This window comes from Notothenia rossii (genome assembly GCF_949606895.1).
Source record: "Notothenia rossii genome assembly, chromosome: 1".
Taxonomy (NCBI): domain Eukaryota; kingdom Metazoa; phylum Chordata; class Actinopteri; order Perciformes; family Nototheniidae; genus Notothenia; species Notothenia rossii.
In genome coordinates this window covers 12,943,180-12,966,878 of record NC_136912.1, presented here as the reverse complement: position 1 = coordinate 12,966,878, position 23,699 = coordinate 12,943,180, and the positions used below count along the sequence as shown (strand labels likewise).

The following is a 23,699-nucleotide window of genomic DNA, read 5'->3' as shown; positions in this document are numbered from 1 at the left end:
CTTGCAGGCAAAGTTGTTTCGTTGCCAGCTCCAACAGACGGAAAGAGATGGGCGGAGGAGAAGGGGAGGTGGGCGGGTGAGGGTGGGGGGAGACGCGCTTCCTTTAATTCACAGCTCTCCACAGAATCTTCAAAGTTAATTTGGGGTCAGTTGTGCATGGTAAAAGACTTCCGTTTCGAAAAAATAAGGTTTGTGTCACTGCCGTGGAAGTCAGGAAGTTAATGTCTATGCCCTTTTCTTTGCTTGACTTTGTAGAATTTGTACAATAAACCAGCAATGCTGCAAAGAAGCTTAATCAAATCTCCCGAGTGAGCTGCTGAAGAGTTATTTCCCTCACACTCAATAATGTATAAGGGTTGTATTTGAACAGGTGCTGAGTTTACGTTTGGCTGCAAATCAAAAGAATCACAATATATCTCTCACAGGCAAACATCAATTATCTTAAAGCAGTCCTAACAAAGCCTCCCCTGTCTGTTTAAACTGAGAGTTGTATTAGTGGATTGAGGCAGAGCAATCTAAAGAGTAGAAGGGGCCACTGTAACCCCTGAGGTTTCGATAGGGGCGACAATCACTGAATGTGATGCATGTTAATCTCCATCAACTCGATTATGTGCGGCCCACTGTCATTACGCGCTGTTTGTTCAAAGTCAGGGTGACTTTCTTCCACCGCGCTGCTCTCCTCTGTTGCACAGAGAGGGAGAGAGAGAGACGATGAGGACACAGAAAGATGAGCAGTGGAGTAAACACTGAGACAGGTGTCTGGCAAGGGACGATGATTAGATTTATAAACCAAGCAATGTTATTTTCTCTGCTCGGGGACTGCTAGAAGACATTAAGCGCTAACTGAAGCTCCCAGTGTCCCACCGCAGAGACACTTGTCCCTCATTGGAATCCAAAACATCCTCCTCTGTATTCCCTCGTGTTCGTCCCTACCCCTCCTCCTCCTCCTCCAACGCGCTTCTTCCCTATCCCCTTTTCCCCTGGGCGCGATTATATTCTCCCCCTCGTGTCCGATCAAGATGGATCGGCCTTGAAAGCATATTTTCTGCTCTCATCACCCTTCTTGTGTTTTTCCCTTTTTACTCAGGGGTGTGTCATTTCCCCCGCTGTGTCCCCAGACCTCTGGCTGGCACACAACATCCAATATTTTCTCCAGCTGGAGTGGAACTGAGTGCATTAGAGATGGGTCTGCTTAGGTGATCAGACTTGCTTTTGCGACCATTTTTCTTCATTTCAGAGCATCTGTCTTGCTGCCAATAATATAGATTTTCTATCAGCTCCTTAATCATGGCTCCATGATTGGCTACGTGATTGGTCGGGCTCTTTGATATGAAAACTCTAGTATCAATTTCGTGTCTGTCAGGGCACACAGCCGGGGTTATTAAACGGCCATTTGAGCAGTTATACAAAATGTTCCTTCCCTCAACCCGCCAACTTCCCCTCTGGAGCAGGCTGGGGTTCATTCTACTTGCACACTCTTCTGCAAAATCTGTCAGTGAAAGAAATTGCCTCAGTAAAAGCATCTATGTCCCGATTCCAGCGTTAACTCCACAACCTGTTTGCTGCTCAGAGTAAGCTCATTAGATTTGGAGATTTAGAGGGCCCAACATGGACATGTATCGTTTTCAAGCCATTGGAGGGGAAGTAGCTCGAGGAAAAGATCATTTAACTGAACATACTTTTTATTTACAGATTAAAGGTAACTAAATTCCCTCTTGGTGTCTCCCTCTAGGTCATCTGATGGTGTGTGCGCGGCAGGAGCAGTGGTGGTGAGTCGTTTGAAGATGGGGGAGGTGGAGGAGGTGGACTTGGACCACATCACCACCGAGTTACCGTCACACAAGGTAGAATATCAGAGTGAAGACACAAGTCTCCGTGCTGCAGACGCCTAGCGCTAAAGCTAGGATTAGACTGGCACTGCTCAAGTCCTCCAATGAGATTAAATAAACTTCAGTCAACCCTAATAGGGAATTAGAGTGTGTGTGTGTGTGTGTGTGTGTGTGTGTGTGTGTGTGTGTGTGTGTGTGTGTGTGTGTGTGTGTGTGTGTGTGTGTGTGTGTGTGTGTGTGTGTGTGTGTGTGTGTGTGTGTGTGTGTGTGTGTGTGTGTGTGTGTGTGTGTGTGTGTGTGTGTGTGTGTGATGTCTGTCTATGTTGTTTCTCTGTCATTTATATAGAGACTGACCAAATTAGCATGCCGACATTCACACACTTGACCCTGTTTGTATGGGATTGTGTCGCCAGGCCTGCAGCCTTCCTTCATCTCACCAAGTGGCAGATGCTTCTTCAATGTGTCTTTTCTGCTGCTCCGCCGCCCCCGTCTCCACTCTAATCTCATACAATACATACCGCTTAACCCGGCTCTGGAGTGACTCACATAATCAGGCGAGAGAAAGAGGAAGAAAGAGTCTTTTCCTTCAGAGTTTGACAGCAAGCTGAGGATTGTGTCATCCGAATGGGCTGCCACCTCACCAGAAATGAAGTTGTATGTACTCTGATTTCACTTAATTTGTTTCCGTCCACTCCTAATGGAGCCTGATTTGTTGAACATTTGTCAAGAGCCGGGGTATTAAAAAGTAAAGAAGGGGCTTTAATGATGTTTCTGATCTTTAAAGGGGAACACTCAACGTTTTCTTTCACTACAGCACAGCCCTGCAAGGCAGTCGGGAAACTAAGTAGTCTGCTTTTGATTTGCTGTTGTGTGTGTATTTATGTGTTGTGTGTATGACTCACTGTCTTATATAAGTGACCAAGGGCTTCTACATGGCTGACTGGCTTTGGTTCTGTCCCCCCCCCCCAGTGGCTGGTGCAGGGAGGTTCCCTGCTAGGCCCCAGAGTGTCACTGACAATCTGCCCCTGTCGCCTTGATGAATGTGTTGCCCTGCGTGTGTGTGTGTGTGTGTGTGTGTGTGTGTGTGTGTGTGTGTGTGTGTGTGTGTGTGTGTGTGTGTGTGTGTGTGTGGGTGTGGGTGTGGGTGTGTGTGTGTGTGTTGTCAACGCATGTTTCCCATTGTGTGTTGTGTAGAAGATGAGGGCAGCACAGAGGGAAGGGGTATGACAGACTTTAAGGGGGGCTGACTTGAGACTCAAGACTCACTTGTGGGCAAGTTGTTGTTCAACTTACCTTAGCAGTGTGCTGCCTGAATGTCCCGTATGTGTGTGTGTTGTTCTTCCAGGGGCTTAAAGCGCATGTTTGATCATTCCCTGTCATTGCTTGAGTCGCTGCTACTCATGAATATCCCACAAACAGCTTAAAAACAGTCAGCCGAAACAAGAAAGAGACTCCAATCACCTTTGATCTGATCTCTTTACATATTTTAGTCATCAAAGCGTCAGCGAACACACGTCATTCGCTGCCTTCAATTAAAATGAGACTCCTTCTACAGCTGTGATCCTTGGCTCATTGTTCATACTTGTTATCATCAGATATCCTTCTTGTACGCTTACTGATATTCCCAGGTTGTCTGATTTGTTCAACAGACATATTTGATTTTTGATTTTCGTGTTTGTGTGAGCTTGGCTGTTGGTGTCTTTTTTATTCTGGATCAGTTTCGGTGATGGATAGTTCCTAGCAGTCATTAAAGTCCTTTTCTGGGGACAGGTTGGACTGTCTAGCCGTGTTAAATGGTTCATCAAACAGGGCAGAGCTGACAGACAGCGAGCTAAAGAAATTGTTAGTTGTCAGTATTGCTTTGATGATGAGTCCCAGACTTAATGCATCAACAGGCATCGAAAGCTTTTAGCATCAAAGGCCTAGGAGTTGTTACATGGACATATTTGAGTTTTATGAAGCTGTGTCAGGATGGAAAGGTATAGTTGTGCACTTAACTTTTTTATACTTAACACACTATGCCATATAAAAGGGATATGGCAACAACAGTAAATCCACTAGAATTATTGCACCTGCTCTAACTTATAAGGTGCAATGGTTAGCATCTCTGGCACATTAGCTTACAGTGATAACCCAGTGTCTATTCAACAGCTGGGAAATGAAATGTGTTTGTTAGGTTGCAGTTAAAAAAGAACTAACATATCTTCTCTGCAGTATTTCTCTAATGTGTGAAAGTAATTTTAGATGCTGAAACAGTGTATTGTACACTAGAAACTCCTTCTCACTTACTCTTTTTCATTTTGGAGAAGTTTAAACTCAACTACTAGGCTACAACCCAAAATAGTGACACCTTTGCCAAACACATTGGTTAGCCCTTTGTATTCTTCTGTAACAAGAAATCGTAAACCACTCTGTTTTATTCAAATAAAAAAATGTATGCGAGAAAGAAATGAGCTTAATTTATCTATAATTTGACCTGGCTTACCTGAAATGAAAGAACAAGAGTTTATGATCGAGTCATGTAGCTCTACCCTTTTACAGTCCTTGGCACCACCGTACAGTATGCCACACTCTGAAGTGGAAGGCCAACACAAGCCATAATTAACAAGCCATACGAGAGGCTTCACTGTCTGCACCAGCTTAGAAAAGTTTGACTGAGGAGGTTATGCTGCTCTGGAGTGTGTCACGAAGAACTTAAGGACTTTATTGTGGTACTTATGTTTGAAAGTATAAATGGGATAACTATCTGGATGTAAGAGCTGGACTGAGGAAAATTCCCAAAATATGATGTATGTAACGTAATGCATGTAAAGCCCCTTTATCTCTAGATTCTGCATTTAAAAAAAGTCTACTGGAAAATTAACAAAGTCAACCAGGGACAACGTATGAGAACTCATGGAGCTGATATTAGCCTTATTAGCTGATGCACATCCAAGACAGTTGTTATTTCAGCAGGCAAAATCAGAAAAAAGAAAAAAAAACGATTGCCAAGTAGAAATAAGGGGCCTCTCATTATTCAAAATAGGAAACATTTTGAATGGAAATCTGTCACTGTTATAATTGCTAACTGTATATCTGTCAACTGTGAGAATGAAGGGTTGACAGTCAGAGTGGGTTTGGTAAACTAAACTAGAACATTTCATTATATGAAGAGAAGTAGAGGTGCCTATTTTATTTCCTAAATTCCATCTCCATTGTAGGTTCACTGAAAGAACCCCATTAAAGATAATAGCTCTGTTGCCAAGTAACACATTTTGATTGAAGATTTCAACTGTGTCGCTCCCCATGCGTATTATAGAAGTGAGGTAAATCCAGAGGACAAGACACTTAATTTTGTATTTTTATTATCTCATTTGTTCTGGACATGTTGTTGTTCTCTATGAGAAGTATACTGCACTGTCAATCAGTTGATATGTGCTGTCAAAGGATGAAACAACAATTTGACGAGTTGATGGACTGAAATGGCAGCAGAGGAAATACATTCGTAACCTGCTACCCAGTCTGTGAATCACAGCTGTGTGTTTTCCTTCAGCTGTCACCTGCTGCGACATCAATGATTGCGGTGAAGGCAGAAGTGCAACACGCTAACATTTGAAGGAGAATAGAAAGCAGGTGTTTGATCTGTGTGGTTCCTTAGTTTTTAAATGTAGTGTTTGTAATCCGCATACAGTAGTTTCATTTTTGTAGTAATGCAAAGCAAAGATAATATTCATTTTCACATGAAACCATTAATGCATTATATCTGTAGCTGTTTATAAAATCCATATATGTTAAAATTCCAAACATATATACACACACATGTTTAGAGTTTATGTTAAAAAAAAATGATGATTAAATGTCTGTCAGTATTGAATACTTTAACTCCCTGTGAGCTGTGAATTATTGTTCATGGCTACATGGGTGTGGTCATTGTACTTCATTAGTCATTATCATGATTAAAGCCATTCTAGTCCTCAGAAAAATACCATTATTAGATTTCATTAATATTATAATAATGTATGTTCTTTTTCTTCCCAGTGTCCCTTGGTTTGTGAGTCTGCGTCCCATTCCTGCATCGACAGAGACAATAACCCGCTGACAGGTCCAGGTAAGAATCACATTTGAACGCCTGTAATGTGTAATTCATTTCTAAATAACATGGCAACCAAAAAAAATAATTGTATGTGTTCTCTGATGTTCCTTTCTTTCTACTCTATTTTTTTTTTTACCCAAAATGAATAACCCACCCTGTATTGCCCTCAAAGGAAAGCTTGAAATAATTCCCTCTAGATTTATTTAATGAAGCTTTGGCTAGTTAGCCTCTTTCTTCTGTCTGCAGAGCATTTACAAGCACAAACACAACCAATATAACACCTTACAGCAGGCGTTCTCAACCTTTTTTGGGCCAGCGCCCCCCTGTCCATTATCCAGGTCTCTTACCGCCCCCCATCAAAAAAAGTAGACTTATTTTCTTCCCTGAATATTAATGTTGACTAATATTCTGTGTTATATCATTTAAAAAGCATGTCACTGAATGCCAAATAATATATTTGATTTAACTGGGCAGTTGGAATATCATTATCATTAGTTTACCAGAGAGCAGAAAAGCCATGTGAATGTGAATTAAAATGATATTTATGAGTGTTAAACAAACTCAGACAAGAGCAGAGAATACAAACAGACTGCTACCCAAAATGAATAACCCACCCTGTATTGCCCTCAAAGGAAAGCTTGAAATAATTCCCTCTAGATTTATTTTAATGAAGCTTTGGCTAGTTAGCCTCTTTCTTTTCTCTGCAGAGCATTTACAAGCACAAACACAACCAATATAACAGCTTACAGGAAAGAGAAAACCAAAAAAAGCCTATATAATGTTGTTATGTTTCAAATTGAACTTGAACTGCCTTTTACCATTTGCATGATCCTTTAAGTATCCTATTTAGTTGTGGAATGTATATTTCATCCATGCTTTTAGTAGCAAGAAAGTATCGTTTGAGACAAAGGTTGGTTCTAACCGAAAGAGAAAAGGAAGCAATTCCAGCTGCGGGAGATGAATTTCACGGCAACCCAGAAAGCTAGAAATCTCACTTGCAGAGAAGGAGCGAATTCTACAGAGAAAATGAGAGACATGCAGACAGAAAAGGGTTCGACTTGAAAAGGTCAAACTCCTGCCTCGCTGAAACTTCACAGACCTTGTTCAGAAGAAACTTTGGAGACTAGTTTCCTTTTTTCCTCCCATGCATTAAAGTGTTTCACAGATCCATTTCCTATTTTGTCCAGATTTCCGGCAGCTCCCCACTCTCCCCGACAGCCTTACGCTTGTTGTCATGGTGTCATTGTCGCTTACTATTTCTGTGGCCATTAGCTAGTGGAGTGCAGCCGTGTTTGCAGGTGCACATCTGCAGCGCGTCAAAACAACACCTTCCCTGCAGACCCCGGCAGATTGAGTAATGCAATTTGCTCTTCCGCTTTTTATTACCTTCTGAAATGAGCATGCAGAGAGCGGGGAGGTGGGGGGGGGGAACCCACGCACAGCACATCTCGGGAAGTCATTTTCTTAAGAGGTGTCGGGAAGGGAAACAGAGACGCCTGATTGGTGGTCAGATTAGTGTGATGGCAGGGGGGAGTTCAGGGGTTAATCTTCCTCTCTGACGGCGGTACAAGTCAGCAACTGTCGCTCTTCTGATTAAGGGTTGGGCCTTCACCCCCTTCTCTCCATGTGTCTCCTTGTTCCCATTTATTTTTGTCATCCATTTCACTTTCCCTAATCCCCTTGCCAACAATGCCTGAGTATACCATGTCATCTAGATGCAATTATGAATTCTTTCTGGGGTGATTCCAGGGCCAAGCTTAACCTTAATCATCATTAATTTCAACATCAACTTCAGCAGTGCAGAAAGAAATAATAAGCCTCTCTATAGTCTATTTGGCTAATGGCTATTGTCCTTCAGTGGAGCTCTAAATGTATGTATGTGTCTTGGGTACATAGTATATCCATACATAATGTTTGCAAACTAATAGAAATTGAGTTAAATCAAAAGCCTTTTTAACAAAAATCTTTTTAAAAAATCGAAATATTGTTGCTGTTTTGATGTGTTGCTAATGGTTACGAATTCTGCCACACAGCCTTAGTAATGACATAAGATGCTCATCACGGTTACTGTCTATGGCTATTAGTTTACAAATTAAATCTCGTCAGGTGCATCATTTGTAACTTTAGAAGTCTGCAATAACACTACATTGTACCTCATGATAACAAATCCAAAGAATTGACCAAATACAGTGGTTATAAGCCTGCCTTTGGCCACTTTGGTCATGTGACATTCACCCCCTTCCTCCACTATGCGCGTGTTAACGTTTGAAAAGATACCTTACCATGCATCCTGTGCTTCTCATCGCCCTCCTCAAATAAAAAGTGATTGGTTCCATGCAATACAAACTACCCAGAGCATTTCGTCCCATAAACCAGACTGATAAAGTGTGAAACCAGACCTTCCATCAGCACTGTGGAGAAAGGTCTGGCACTCCAAGGCTAACAACTCATTAGTTTGCCTTTCAATACTTTCCAATTTCCTTACCCCATCTCTGGCCCCAAGCCCATTCCTTCCTGCTGAAGATGTAATTATCAAAAAACAAGTCTGAAATATCTTTATCTTTAACAACAGCTTGGTGCTGTAGTAGCGAACCTCACTCAAACACGAGTAAATAATGAATTCATTGGGGACTATTTTCAACTGTGGATTAATTCACATTTGCTCCACTAGCAAGTATTCGATGCACCAAAACAATTTATCTAGGTCTGACTGAAAATGAAATGCAGTGACCAATCGTATTAATGAAGAAACATGTCACCCATGCATGTGTTTTTCTGAGGGGCAATTATTGATGTATTAAGCACCAGGAATATGCTGCTGTACATCAGGCGTCGGCTACAGAGACAATATTTGTTAGTATGATGCATTTTTTGTTTTATGGGATTTATTAACATTAAGGAAAATACTAAATATTGCCAGAAAAGCATGCTCGCTGATGCTGAAGAGAGTGATTCATACATTGCAATTCAAATGAACATCTCTTCTTGTTGGCAACTTCTTTTTACAATCACATAACCAGGTTTATGTTTTGATTTCAAATGCTTGCCCAAAATACATGTAGAAAACAAAATAACTCATGATGACTGTTACGTCCCCACTAGGGATGAGGAAATGCAACACACACCAGTTGGAATTTGTAATAATTATGAATAGTTTTAATGTATAACAGGTAGACAAAATGGCATGCAAGCAGCCTGGGACAAACAAAAGGCCACAAAAGCACCGGTTTAAATAGCAAACAAAAGTGGCCACAAGGGCGCAAGTTTAAATGGGCAACCAAACAAAGGGAGGACTCTAATAAGTGAGCCTACTTAAATAAAAAGGTATATACATAACTAAACAAAATAACCCTCACTATTGCAGTGGTACAAACTAAAGAAAAGGAGGTTGTAAGAAAACACAGCTAAACTAAATAACTACAGTCAACGTAGAGGCTAAGATACTCTAATCATATCAATACTACCAAACACAGACCACACAAGTTAACCACTGAACGAAGAGCAAGTAGCGAGAGGCGTCTGTTCACTCAACAGAGCCTCAGGAGTGATAATTGCCCCCAGGCCTTGTAGTCATCTCCAGCAGGTGTGCGCCGGCTGTGCGCTGCGATTGGAGTGCGTCGGGCCCGGCGTGCTTCAATCACAATCTTCGGGAGGCGGACCAGGAGAGGGCAGCCAATGACGTTAGAGCACCCGCAGAGCTCATTTACATAAGACAGAAGACGACCAGAAAGGCATCAGCCGTAACAATGACATTGCATCTATTAAAATCCCCGTGCTTTGTAAGAACTCTCACTACAGTGCGCCTTCTCGAGCCCATCTGCATTGAAGGGCATCACTGAACTTAAACACTCGAGGACAAATGACGTAGCCCCAGCAGGATTACTTTGACTCGGGCACTTACACAGATGACTTTGAGAGAAAGGGCCACCTGAGGTCAGATCAGGGCACAGTGCCGTATGAAGGGTTTGGTGTGGGGAGACTTCTCTGTGCTGTCAGCAGGAGCAGAAGTCAGACTTTTAAATTCAATCGAAAAAAACATTTGACTGGTGCCACGCATTTCTGACTGCCTAGAGCAAGATTGTCAACGTTTCACCCCGGGTGCTTCAGCTCCGAATTATTGAGTGACTTCCTTTATGACTGCAGCTGTGGAAACGGAAAGGAGTGGTAAACACTGTTCAAGGCAGACAGCTTTCTTGCCCTCTGCTGCTAGCATGCAGATAAGAGCATTAGAGCTGTTTTGGGTTCCAGCCTTCGATTGCTGCTATTAGCCATTTTGAAAAAAAATGAAGAAGATGGGTCTGCATCTGAGCATGTATTTAATGGGAGGGCTGGATGCTGCTGTTAGCCAGCAAAGAGGGAAATAATATTGCAAAGATTAACAGCCACTGAAGTGGAAAGAGTAGGAATTGGAAGATGAGCACCACCTTATCTATGGCAGACACACGTATTGATTATAGATTTAAATGTATGCTTAAAACCTCAAGTGACTTTTAAGGATTTTCTGTCTGTCGGTCATTGACGTTGCCGGCTGTCAAAGATGTATTAGATCATCTGTTTTACCTTCAGGTAGTCAGAAGAACTATCATTGATGAAAATGCGATATGTTTTACGATTTGTCAGATAGTTCAATATGCCTTTCTTCTCTTCCTGTGTCTCCCTCTCTTAGTGTTCAAGAACCCAATATGCAAGGTGTACAGATTTCAAACAGTGGACAGCAAATGGATGCTGGTGCGGGAACAAATGGAGGAGTGCACCTTGTCGTTTAGCATCCCCAAACAGCTGCTCTCACTGTATATTCAGGAGGACATGAGCAGGTAGGTCACTCTCTAATGTTAGTGTTGATTCTCTAAATGTCACTGCCAGCTTTCCTGTTGCGTCAGAAAGCTCATTTCCTTGTTTGTGCATTCATCAACTAACCAGTCACTGAAAAACAATCAGAAGATTACCTCATTGTGTGTACAGTAGGAGTGTGTGTGTGGTTTCTAAACAGTCACTCGTTGAGACCCAGTTCACCGATGTAAATGATAGTTTAAAAGTTCCGCCTGTATTCGGAGAGGGGTGAATTATTCAGAGCTGTTCAACACTTCAAAAGAGGCTCCTATGCCGATGAATCCAGAGAACGACAAACATCGTCTCTTTCAAACACACTCTCATAAAGATTTGTAATAAAGCTCCTTTCACATCCTGCCACCGGTGCACTCATCAGCCCAAATCTTTAATTTATACTCCTTAAAGGAACCATACTGTATATGAGATTTAGAGGATTGATGAGTGGTAGTGAACAGCTCTCTGCTATGTTGAGATATAGTTGAGTGGTCGTGTACTGACACTGTCACACATGCATGTCAGTGATTTTCTTTATGAAATTGTTGGCTCTTTCCGCCTGAATAAGAAGACTAAGAGAGTGACCTGAAGAATACATGTTCTTCGTAAGAAATATAATGTAGTCATAGTACTTTACTAGTGGTGATCCACATTGAAATCCTACCTAATTAAGCTATTAATCATATTATACTTAATATTTTGGTAATTAGCGTTATCAGTATTGCTAGGAACCTAAAAATTACACTGCAGTTATTTGTGTCACACGGCAGATTTTAGATATAGTTCCTTATTACGCTTAATTAATTATATGTTATCAGAAAGGGACTATAGATAAGGTTGCTCGCTGAAATATAGCAGAAGAACAGTAAGTGGTGTGTCTGTTAGGGGCGCAGCCAAAGAAACATGAAGTCCAGTCAGTAGATTGCCTTGTTTCCATCATTGAGGTGCAGATTGTTGTCTCCGATACTGCACCAGTTTTCAAAACCAATCTACTGTCAGAAAAAATAAGTGGCCAAAAATCATTATTATTCTTTTTGAATAATAACTTCAGGGACACATAATGCAGCATGAGGACACAACGGTACTCAAGGACAAAACTGCAATGAAAGTGTGGTCCAGCTGATAGTGTGTGAGCATAAGTCCAGGTTAAGACAGGGACAAGGGAAGGTGATGTTTCACCCATCCCTGAGTGTGAACCTGTAATTAGATCCCGACCGAGCCCACCTCCCTCCGGCGCGACCAGTGTTTGTCGAGGCGGATCATTCCTCAACTGGCCTGTTGTCCCTGGCAACCCCTTCTCACCCATTACACTCAAAGACATCCAGACAAACCACACTTTACTCGCTAAAATACAAAGAGAAGACACAATAAGATGCAATCAGGGATTGTGATGAACTTGGTGGTCGGGGGAGGAGGGTTTGATTTGTAATCACAGTTTGCACCTACAGTAAAGGGTTGAACAGAGTTCAATGCCACATTCACACACACACACACACACACACACACACACACACACACACACACACACACACACACACACACACACAGAAGGTTTCTCAATTCTCTAATTTCCCCTCCTCGAATCCTCGGTCCTCCGGTAGTGACCCGGAAATGGATTTCTGTGTGTGTGTGTGTGTGTGTGTGTGTGTGTGTGTGTGTGTGTGTGTGTGTGTGTGTGTGTGTGTGTGTGTGTGTGTGTGTGTGTGTGTGTGTGTGTGTGTGTGTGTGTGTGTGTGTGTGTGTGTGTGTGTGTGTGTGTGTGTGTGTGTGTGCAGTCTGCCATTGTTTCATTATACCGCACTGGCATCAGACAGAGGGCTGCTGTGCCTCCTGTCATCATTAATGGACGTCTCTTTAAAATGACCGCTCAGAGGAGAGGAGTTCTCATTTCTCTAACCGCCTGCTACTTCACCTCCTCTCTCCTCGTTTCCCCTCCTCAACTCCTCTGCTCGCATCTCCTGTGGGCGGGACTAAGACACGAGGATAGGAGTCGAGGAGGGGAATTAAAGAATTGAAAAACCTTCCACACAGAAACAATCACGCAGCTTGTATCGACTAATTGACTAGCCACGATGTGTTATCAGTGTACCTGCCTCTGCCAGGCTACTGTTCACTTTCCCAGACCATGGTTCCCACATTAGAATAGATTTACTACTTGTTGTCCCATATTGGGAAATGTACAGCATTTTAACAGCCATTACACATGAGTTAAAATATGATAAAATGTAATATATTCAAATAAAAAGGTCAATATGAAGAGTTAATGTAAACGTACCAACAGTAGAAAATATATTTATCAAGGTTAGGCTAGTTTATGACGCACATTTCAACACAACGCAATCCACAGTGTTTTTTATATGTAAATGCAGTAAGGTAATGTGAGTGTCGTTCAGAGTTATTGAAAGGTTACACAGTTGATTACGGTAAAGAAAATTAAACTCTAAAAATAATTTCTAACCCTGATTTCTATTTAAATAAAATATAAGCTCGTCTACAAATGGATCATTTAAATCACAACAACATTGAGAAGATAATTATAGATTATTTATTAAATGACTTATCTTTCTAATACAGCTCCTGAGCACACAGCAGGCTCCAAAGCGTGACTCCCATATACAATGTTTGTTTATTAACAGGGACGTGTACCGTATCTCCAGCTCGGTTAAGCATCTCTCTTATAATCCTCTTTCAATGTTGTCTTTCTCCACGGTGCCTCTCCATTTAGCCGATTCTGTCAGCCAGCCTCACCCTGGTGCTAGCTCGGGTTTTTTTAATGATTCAGTTAGTGCTGCGAAGTTGTGAGAGCCGCGGCGGATGGTGGGTGGCTTAGTTTGCTTCACCACTCCGAGATAATCTTGAATGCTTCTTCCTTCTGTTGGTGCGCTTTGATGTTTACAGTCATGTTTTAATCTAAGTCTGCGCACACTGAGGTGGATGATTCTCCCTCTTTCCTCCAGTGAAGCTGCTATGACTCCTCTTGTGTGTGCACGCGTGTGTGTAAAGATAATTAATGCATGTGTAGCAAAGTGGCAGTGTGTGGGTGTCGATTAAACCCCATTCATTAAGAGCTGCCTGCTTTCTCATTAGTGGAAAAAAAATCACGTCCGTTCTTTGCTTGTTAATAAATACGTACCGAGATTTGTATATCTACTGAAGATCATACAGGTGACATTTTGACATGCGGCGTCACTGTTTCCAATTGTTCTCTACGTCCAGGATCAGTATTAATGACTGCTGGGTGGATAGGTCTAGTTTTGTTTTTTTCGATGCAAGCTGCAGGGTTGTAAACAAAGGGTTTGCTTTTCAGTCTTCTCAGATTTGATCGCGCCACATACACAAAGCCCTGTGTGATTACATGTAACTGGCACTATAACGCACCATGAAATAAATGTGCCGGATGACAGGCCTCTGCGCTTTATGAAAGGTCTTTGTTGCTCGAATCATTTGTTCAAGTCAATTTGAGCATATTGTTCTACTTGATATTTGTCCGTCGCTTAATTCTCCCAGCATAATGTTTGAGTCAAAATGAATGATTAGAATATATCAGCCTCCACGTGTCTTTGAATTAAATCCCAATCATTGTGTTCAGCCATTTTGAATTCTTATTAACTCTAACTCCATTTCAGCCTTCTTCTCATCATTTTTGTAAATGTAATTCAATTTTTATTTCAATCTACTTATTAATGATCTTTTACGTATACTTAAGTGATACAAACAGAATGCAATTATTTTATATATATATATTTGATGTATATCCATCAGACACTCATCATCAGGCATTATTTATAATAGTTTAAAAACCAGCCATAGTACTGTATAAAATGTAGAACGTTATCATTTCTCACCACAGTATGAATGTAAATCAGAATAATGTTTATTGCCAAGTAGTTTGAAACTTACAAGGAATTTTCATCGGTGTTTGCATGAAATAAAGATAAAAATCTATGTAGAGGGAACAAAGATAAGTGGTTTTGTGTTTTATACCCCAAACTATTGGACCATGAAAATGTAATTGCAGATATTTTACTTTTTGATGGAACATTTTTTCCAAATGTTTGCGGTTAGAGGTAACACGAACCGACCTGATGGATGCTGTGACCTTTGTAACGTGCGTACAGCTAATCAGTCTACATGGCTCTTATCTCACCTTTCCCCCAATCGCACCTTCACTTTCCAGACAATAGGAATCTGATTAAGGAGGTGACTTTATCTCTCTACCCAGCGTCCCACTGCCTTATCACTCTCATTTAGCAAGCAGATATGTTTCCCCATTATTCTAGCCATTATCTTTTATTCAAAGCGGGATCATCCACCCTGACCTCCACTCCAAACTTCCCAACACAAAATGAAAACATGATGCACGAATGGCGGTGGCTGAGAGGTATAGTAAGAGGTTTTAGATCCATAGTGACATTGTGAATAGCATTAATAAAGGGCAATGTAAGGATCAAGTGCTATTTTGCATATTCTATGGAAACTAGTAAAGGTCGTCGACCCTTAACCCCTTAGATGCCCGAGTGACTGGACCCTACACTCTTCCATAAGTGGGTCAAAAAGGACTCGTATTAGAATAATATGTGTTTTTATGCCATTTTTGTCATTTTGGTTAAGAGAAATCACTTGTATAATATTGAGTATTATATTTTGGTTCACACTAGAAATATTTTATATTTAATTTTTCACTATTTAGACATTTTAGACATTTTTTTTACATTTTGAAAAAAAAGTTTTCCCATAGGATTCCATAGAAAATGCATGCGGGTCATTTTTAACCCACTTATGGAAGCTTGGGGTATTAATACAAAAACTACAATTTCTTAAAATGTAAATTAAAAATTTGAATGGCATGATATCAAAAACATGTTTTTTGAGGAATAGCTGGAATATGAAATGATAAATTACAAAGATACTTCACGAAAACCACCTCACCGGGTCAAATAAGACCCACTTATGCATCTAAGGGTTAAAAGGTTATAATGGCTCATTCATGGTGTTCAAGTGTTTATGCGGGAACAAATATATTACTCTCTATTTGAGGAATCTACCTCAAAGCGGCTGCCCATTAGCTTGCATTTATGTAAAAATAATTGATCTTTTGGAAAAAATTGTTGTTTTTCTCCTTATCTCCTAATGGCACTCTCATATACAAAGATGCTAATCTCTAAACCATCTTGTAAATAAACATGGTTATTGATCTCTGTTTCAATCACTTGATAATTCAGAAGGATTTCATGCACTACATACACCAAAAGCAAAAATGATGCTTCCTTTGAATAACCTTAAATCACACGCAGGCCTGTGCTGCTGCCCATGGTAATCTGGAGTGTACTTCCCTTTGTGAGGAAGCCCCCTGTCTATCTTCCGTTGCCATAGGCATAACTTACTGACGACCACCTGCAGTGCGTGTTGGCAGAATCGTGCAGCGCCTTTCTGCCTCGAAGTTGTTTCCAGCTGCAGGTTTATTTAGAAGTACACAGAGGCGAGGAATGAGTAAAGTGTTGTATGTGATGTAACATTTGTTTTACAGGGGGCTCAGTGTTTTTTTTAGCGGGGGTTGAGATCATTAGCAAATGTTTGCTTTATGTATATGAAGTAAGCTGATTGCATACTGTGCTGGAGCGTGTGTATATTAAGAGTCAGTTTGCCCACATTGTAATACATATTCTCAATTAGCTCTAGTTGTTGCATCCCCTGCAGGTGATATTTGGTTTAATTTGCCAGATTTGATATGTCCCACCCTGAGACATTTGATGTAATGGGAATTCATGTGTGGTGTTTACTGCAGCCTGTCCAACACTGGGTTGTTGAGGTAGATACTGATATTGACATATAGTAAACAATCTGTTACCATGTTTTTTGTTGTATTGTGACCAAGATGCAGGGTTGGGTTGGAATGGAATACATGTAACGGCGTTACGTAATCAGAATACAAAAATCAAGTAACTGTATTCAGCTCGCGTTACATTTGAAAAACGAGTAATCTGATTACAGTTACTTTCGTAAACCTGAAGTGAATACATTTTGGATTACTTATTGGAATTATAGGTGGAAAGATTTCCTCACAACATTTAATATTCATTACCAAAGGTACAGCCGAATCATCACAGCGCACAAAACCTATTACCGCTGCAGATGAACCAAAAAAGGAAGCGTTTGAAAAACATTTGCGGGTCCGCTCAGTGAAACAATAACAACGAAACATGGAGGAACAGAAGTCTGCGTTTAGTGTGTGTGTGTGTGTGTGTGTGTGTGTGTGTGTGTGTGTGTGTGTGTGTGTGTGTGTGTGTGTGTGTGTGTGTGTGTGTGTGTGTGTGTGTGTGTGTGTGTGTGTGTGTGTGTGTGTGTGTGTGTGTGTGTGTGTGTGTGTGTGTGTGTGTGTGTGTGCGCGCATCAGCCACACCGCTCTTTAGCCTTTCTGATGATTCTGAAGGTAAACACAGTGAAGGCGGTGCTTGAAAGGCACTGCGCGCTTGTCTTCGCTGAGTTAACCCTCCCGCTGCCGCCTGGTGCTGCAGAGATTTCATGAAGTGAAGGAGGTCCTGCCAACACTGGCAGGACAGAAGACGACACGCCCGTTCTAAGCCGTGTCCCTCACTCCTCACATCCAAAGCTGCATCCCCAAAAAGTTTATTATGTTGTTACATCGTTTCAGATGTTATATTTCAGCTGTGCTCTTGATAAGCCATTCAAATAGTGAAAACACGTTCAGTTTCCTTTTGCTTTTTGTGTCTCCTGTTCACCAAAACTTAACCATCTGTGATGGAAAAAGAAAGTAATCCAAAGGTAATCTAAAAGTAATCTGATTACGTCTTTTTTAAGACACATAACTGTATTCGGATTACTTTCAGAGCCATGTATTCAGTAATCAGTAACTGATTATATTTACAAAGTAACCCTCCCAACCCTGCCAAGACACATACTAGTCATCACATTTAAAAAGGTTGTATTAGTGTTTTTAAGTGGGTTTTTGTGAATGTAAAAGGTCTACAAAGGCTTAAATTCCAAAGTTCCCTTCAGACACCACCCCCCCCCCCCCTGCCTGAAACACCTCCTTTGTTTTCTTCCATTACACAGTGACATCAAGTAACACACACTTCTATTTGCTATCCCTCCAATTCCCTTCACCAATCACAACAGAGCCGACCAGCTAACATCACTACAAAAACTCAAAATCTAGCCAAGTACATGTGACTGATATCTAGTCAGAATATGTCTTTACACCCGATATAAGACACAATAGCTTCAGAAGTAACACTGCAGTGAGATATCGGGTCTTGTTTTTAGACAATGCATCATCTTGTTAAATCAAGAAATCTTATTTTGAGTTGTATCTCAGATGAAACACATATTTATTTGAAAATCACCAACTAACATCAGAAAATAGAAAACTTTTGTGCATTTGCAGCTTATATTGTAACAAAGCATTTCCTGATTCTGGTCAAATATAGTTAAAAATGAGTTCTCCCAGCTGATTACAAGGTCTAATTTATCTAAATATCCCTTCTTATTTCAAGAAATCTTACCAAGCACATTTTTTCTCGATCTATTTGCAGATTTTTGTACTTATTTCAAGTGAAAACACCTTGTTCTCATTATTATTTCAATTGTTTTTGGAGCAGCATTTTTTCCAGTGCAATCAGAGCAGACTGGGCTCTGGTTTCAGACAGAGGGTGAAAAGAGGTGCTGCAGCACAGGCAGGCAGTATGAGAGATTAAATCATGTGAACATGTGACAGTAAGGCATGAAATACAAATGTGTACGTGAAAAATAGAATAACAGGGCCCCTTTGAAAGTGATCATTTAACATGTTAGTGCTCCCTTAAAGCCAGCTATGTGATGGAGATGCTGTTCCTGAATTAACGTAATCCCTTTTGGCATAATATATTTGCTTACTTACTACCTTCCCGCAAGGAAACAGTGGGACACAGAGTGAGTAACAACGATAAATACCTACCCCCTTAGGAGAAGGTGGGCTGCTGGCTTACAGAGTGATGCTGGGCTGGAGGTGGAGATAGGGGTTTTGGAAAGGCTAACAACAACAACAACAAAGGAAGCAGGCATGCAGCCACAAAGTGAGCGGAGCACTGACTGCTTAAGCACAGCTCCATGATTAAAAGAGAGACTGTGCCGTGTGAGTTTAGCATCAGATTGGTCTGTCTAAACTTGCCTGCAGGCTTATATAAATAAAGAGTATATCACACAATGTATCAGTCTAGCTCTACTCCAAATTGGGTGCAAAACAAATTACATTTAAAATGAAAACACTACATAGGGACATGTGAGTGATTTGGCTGAAACCCTTTAAAAGACTGGGTTTGATCTTAACTTTGATACAATGACCTTGATTTACTCTGTCTCTTTATCTCTGCGGCTATTTTTAATGCGTTCTGCTTAGCATTGAAATACTTCAAAGTAATCTAAAAATATCTTCCTTACCTGGAGGAGACCAGGAAATGGTCCGGCGAGGCCATCAGCGCCTCATGTTTGTTGTAGTAGTTGAACAACAAAGAAATAACTACTACATTATGCATTCAAGCAATTATTCCCAGTCTTAACAATAAGTCGGGCCAACGAGCGTGCAGCCTTTCATTTCAAGACATACATTATACAAAATGTATGAGGTGTAATCACTGAAAATTGGGCCTGGTATCATGAAAGCAATGCATATGACCATGTTTGTTTTCCTCAATTACATATTGAACCTCCTTCAACCTCTAATTTTCTATAATATAGCTGCAATTTACTTTTCAATGGATACTTGAGGGCTTGTTTCTGAATGATAAGTCCATCTGATGTCACTTGATGCAAATAATTAACCAATGAAAGAGGGTCGTACGCGGGGAAATTGGTCCCCCTTAACACAAAGACATGGTCACACTCATGCACAGCCCCTGTTATTTCCTACAGAATGAGCACAGATGATTTTAGCCTTAGGCTGCAGGTACAACTAGATGAAGGACAGGAGACGGATCACTCCAGTGACACCAGTAAACACCCGATGGCTTTATTTTACGCGTAATGGCCGAAAAAGTGCAGGAGCAAGCAATGAATTTGACAGGGAAGATTGGATAAGTGAGCACAAGCTTCTAGCCTGAGGTTCAGGTTTTGTGTGTGTGTGTGTGTGTGTGTGTGTGTGTGTGTGTGTGTGTGTGTGTGTGTGTGTGTGTGTGTGTGTGTGTGTGTGTGTGTGTGTGTGTGTGTGTGTGTGTGTGTGTGTGTGTGTGTGTGTGTGTGTGTGTGTGTGTGTGTGTGTGTGTGTGTGTGTGTGTGTGTGTGTGTGTGTGTGTCCTATTCTGTATTTTACATGGGCTGTTCATCATTTTGTAATACCCTAACTATAAAACTTTGATTTGAAAGAGTGTGGGAAGCATGCTTATGACCCAACATTAGATGGAGCATACTATAACACATATTACTTTTCCTCCCTTACATCGGATTGTTTTTTGTTTTAGTATGTTTTAAACACAAATAAGCTTTTCAATATAGCAAGATAACCAATGTTTGTGTACGTCACTGACGGTGGTCGGTCCTCACGGATGTGTGTTTCTCTGCAGGGTCCGGCACCTGCGGGAGCTGGGGGAGCTTTCTCCTCACTGGGACAACCTAAGAAAAGAGGTGATGACCCGATACGGAGGAATCATCGGCTCCTACCAGGAGACTTTGGCTGAGCTGGACAAGATTACTGGTACGACATTCATATCTGTCCACACACAGGTCAATTTAATATAGCTCAACGTGACACATTAGTCTCCACTTTACAATCTGTATGCAACTACCTCTGTCCTTTGTTACCCTGGCATTGGATAGAGAATAACTCCACAAATAAATCTTTTTAATGTGGAATAAAGAAAAAAACCTCAGGAAGAGCAACTGAGGAAAGATCCCTGTCCAAAGAGAAGAGACGAGAAATATATGTTGTGTGTACAGAATACATCAATATGATTGAATAACATTATAGAGTAAATCAGTGCATTGAGTGTGAACACATGTGAAAAATATGTTTTACAAATCATATAATAACACCGACGATGCTTGATGTTTCCTTTTTCTTATTTTGACATTGTTATTCATGTCAAATCTCTTATCTCTAAGTCCTTGAATGTAAAGGAAAACATGTTTAGTTCCTTCAAAGGTTTAAATGCCACATAGTGTATGGAGTTATACTGTATAATGTTGAAGTGGAGCTGATTTGCAGATGATACGGCATATATTAAAAATCAACCAACTCCTGTTTCAGATAAATATGTTATGCAAAATGTTTATCAAATCAAATCAAATCAGGTTTTATTTATAAAGCACATTTTAAAACGATTTTTGGTCGAGACCAAAGTGCTGTACATGCAAATAATAAATAACACATTACTACATTCACAAAGAACAGAATGAAGAATTTATTATCTGGTGAAACAAAAAGTTGATTGTAGTGAGAGTTGTCTCCTAAATATAGAGTAATTATAGGAGTAATTAAAGGTGTAGGTGTATAATTAAAGGGGCGAGGTGTATAATTTCCCAGAGTTCACCCTGTTACTCCATCATAGTTTAAAGAAACACCAGCAGCGTCCCCTGACCTGTGATGTTAAGCCCAAGAGGAGAGGACAAGTCTGCGTCAAACGATGGTTTCTGGGTGATGTGTGTCAATGGAAAGCTTAGTGCGAGGTTGTTTCATGTATCTACTGACTGTCAAAGAGTTTCCATAGCAACAGAGGTTCCATCGGGGGCAATTTAAATGTGTTTGCACTTGTGAGTTCTGTCGAACTAAACGTTTGCAGAGCACATAAAAAAAAACAGTTGAATATATGAGTTTATAAATATTCTGTCTTCTACTTGCTATGCAAATATTTGTTCACACTTTTCTGCAAATGTTTTACATAATAAATGTAATCCACTCAATTAGCTCTAATGTGAGCACGGAACGTAATTAGGCTTGTTCTCATTTGCTTCTGACACTTAACAAGGAAACATTGGACATGTGATTAAGCCTCAGACTGCCAGTGAGGTGTGTGTAATGGATTTAGAAAATGTAGGAGACGTATTGCTATGTTTAGTTTAACCACTCAAAAGTAGGATGGAATCGTATAAAGCCTTACTAGCACTCAGGAAAAATATATTACGGTGTTTGTACGTTTTCTGTCTCTGCCCAAAACTAAACGTATGAAATAATTACAGACTAAGATTATTATAGAAATAATAACACTGACATACAAAAGCTTATTGACTGTTCAATAACTCTGGATTTGTTTCCTCTTCATTATCTATTCCTATGCATAATTTAGTTTCCTACTGGCATATGGACATTACGGATACTGATTAATTTTACTCTCATCTCCATAATGAGATATTTGTCTCTGCTACTCTGCACTGCCCAGCTGATAAGAGATGATGGCCTCTAAGCCTCTGCCTTCCTGAGCTCTGGGGGGGGGGGAGCTGAGGGGGGTGGATAATGTGGCATTGGTCATTATAGTTCCTGACATGTCTCTTGTGTGGCGCAGATGCTGCAATACACAAAGGAACGCCGGCCCAACTCACCACTCTAATCCAGGCCTGCATTAATTCAGCAGGGTGACAGACATTGCTAAACAAGTTGGGTGGGCGCGCCACTGCAGATTCATTATTGATAAGCAATATCAATAAAACAGGCGGAGAGTGGAGACAGATTTAGGGTAAAGACCAGCGGTTGAGCAAAGACAGGGAAAAGGAATTAAAAAAACATTGTTAATCAAATAAGTCACATGACGACAATCAAAGCATTAAGCGGTGTATTTCACGAGAGAAGTTAGTGTGTGGGGTTCATTGGTGTCATTTACACCGCTGGACATGTCCCCACCATTTTTTTAAATGGCTGATTATGTTTATATTACCTTTTTAAAAGCATATTTTGTAAAAAAGAAAATCCCCAAAAGAAAGCTTGTAAAGTAACACATGAAAACAGTTTGACAAAGGTTTATTTGTACACTAAGAAAACATAGCATGCCATGTAAATATAGAATGTGTATTTTCCTAAGCACAAAGAAATACCCCCTCGGCTTACTCATTATAAAATAACCAGAACTCACGAACCGATTAAACATTTTCATTATTTTCAGAAACATTTTCATTCAAATGTTGCATTGTGTTACAAAATAGTTAAAACAGCAAACACCCCCCCCAACAATTGAAATTGTTTGTAACAATTGTAATATATATATAAAAATAAGTAAATACATAATATATATATATATTTTTGCACCGCCATTCACCAACTGCTCGTGGAAACAAGACTAAATATGTCAAAGTATCAGGATTATATGAGATGATATAGGGATAAGGAATGAGCCAGACAGAAAGGAGAACTAGAACCACGTGATTACAGTAAAAGAAAATGTAGAATAAGATCAAATAACTAAATACAACATATTAAAATAAAATGCCTGGACTTAGTCATGACATATAGAGAGCGCTGGCAGCAAGGCAGGGTATTGCTTGTGGCAGGATTGAATCACGGTATCCGAGGGAAGCTTTCACAAGGCATTAAAACTGTACATATACTGCAACCTTGTAAACCATTTTTCATTCGAGTCTGTTAAAGAATACTTGATGTGTTTAAGCTCGAGAAAGAACATCACATCAGTAAACTTAAAACACTTCCTTACATTTCTTGTTTTTTCCTGACCTTTGTAATGATCTTATCAAACTTAATTCCGATCCCCACGTTACATTGCCTAAAAGATCATATGTTGAAGACCGATAAAATGTATTTAAAAAAAACTGACGCCCTTGGTGTGGTTGTCTTAACTTGTATGTACTCACAAATCAATACTTTAAGGGGACTTATCAATGTGATGGTACTTGACACAATGCAATCAAAATGAAATGCAAGCAGGACCTCTTTTAAACGTATACACCCATATATCTATCTATTCAAGGTAAATGGGAGGATGCACATTATATTATGCTCCAACTCTTTAGGGTTTCTACATCTTCACTTATTAGACTTT

At 40.4% G+C, this 23,699-nt stretch overlaps 1 protein-coding gene across 6 annotated transcripts in view; it reads left to right on the top strand.

The window, feature by feature from the left end:
• Positions 1 to 23,699, top strand: part of inpp4b (inositol polyphosphate-4-phosphatase type II B) — a 166,189-nt gene that overhangs the window by 78,065 nt on the left and 64,425 nt on the right. For all 6 annotated transcript variants that reach the window (XM_079678930.1, XM_079678929.1, XM_079678927.1 and 3 more), the window contains 4 exons: positions 1,733 to 1,844; positions 5,847 to 5,916; positions 10,568 to 10,715; positions 20,280 to 20,410. In XM_079678930.1, the coding sequence (XP_079535056.1) occupies positions 1,733 to 1,844; positions 5,847 to 5,916; positions 10,568 to 10,715; positions 20,280 to 20,410 (461 nt within the window). The remainder of the gene's footprint in view (positions 1 to 1,732; positions 1,845 to 5,846; positions 5,917 to 10,567; positions 10,716 to 20,279; positions 20,411 to 23,699) is intronic.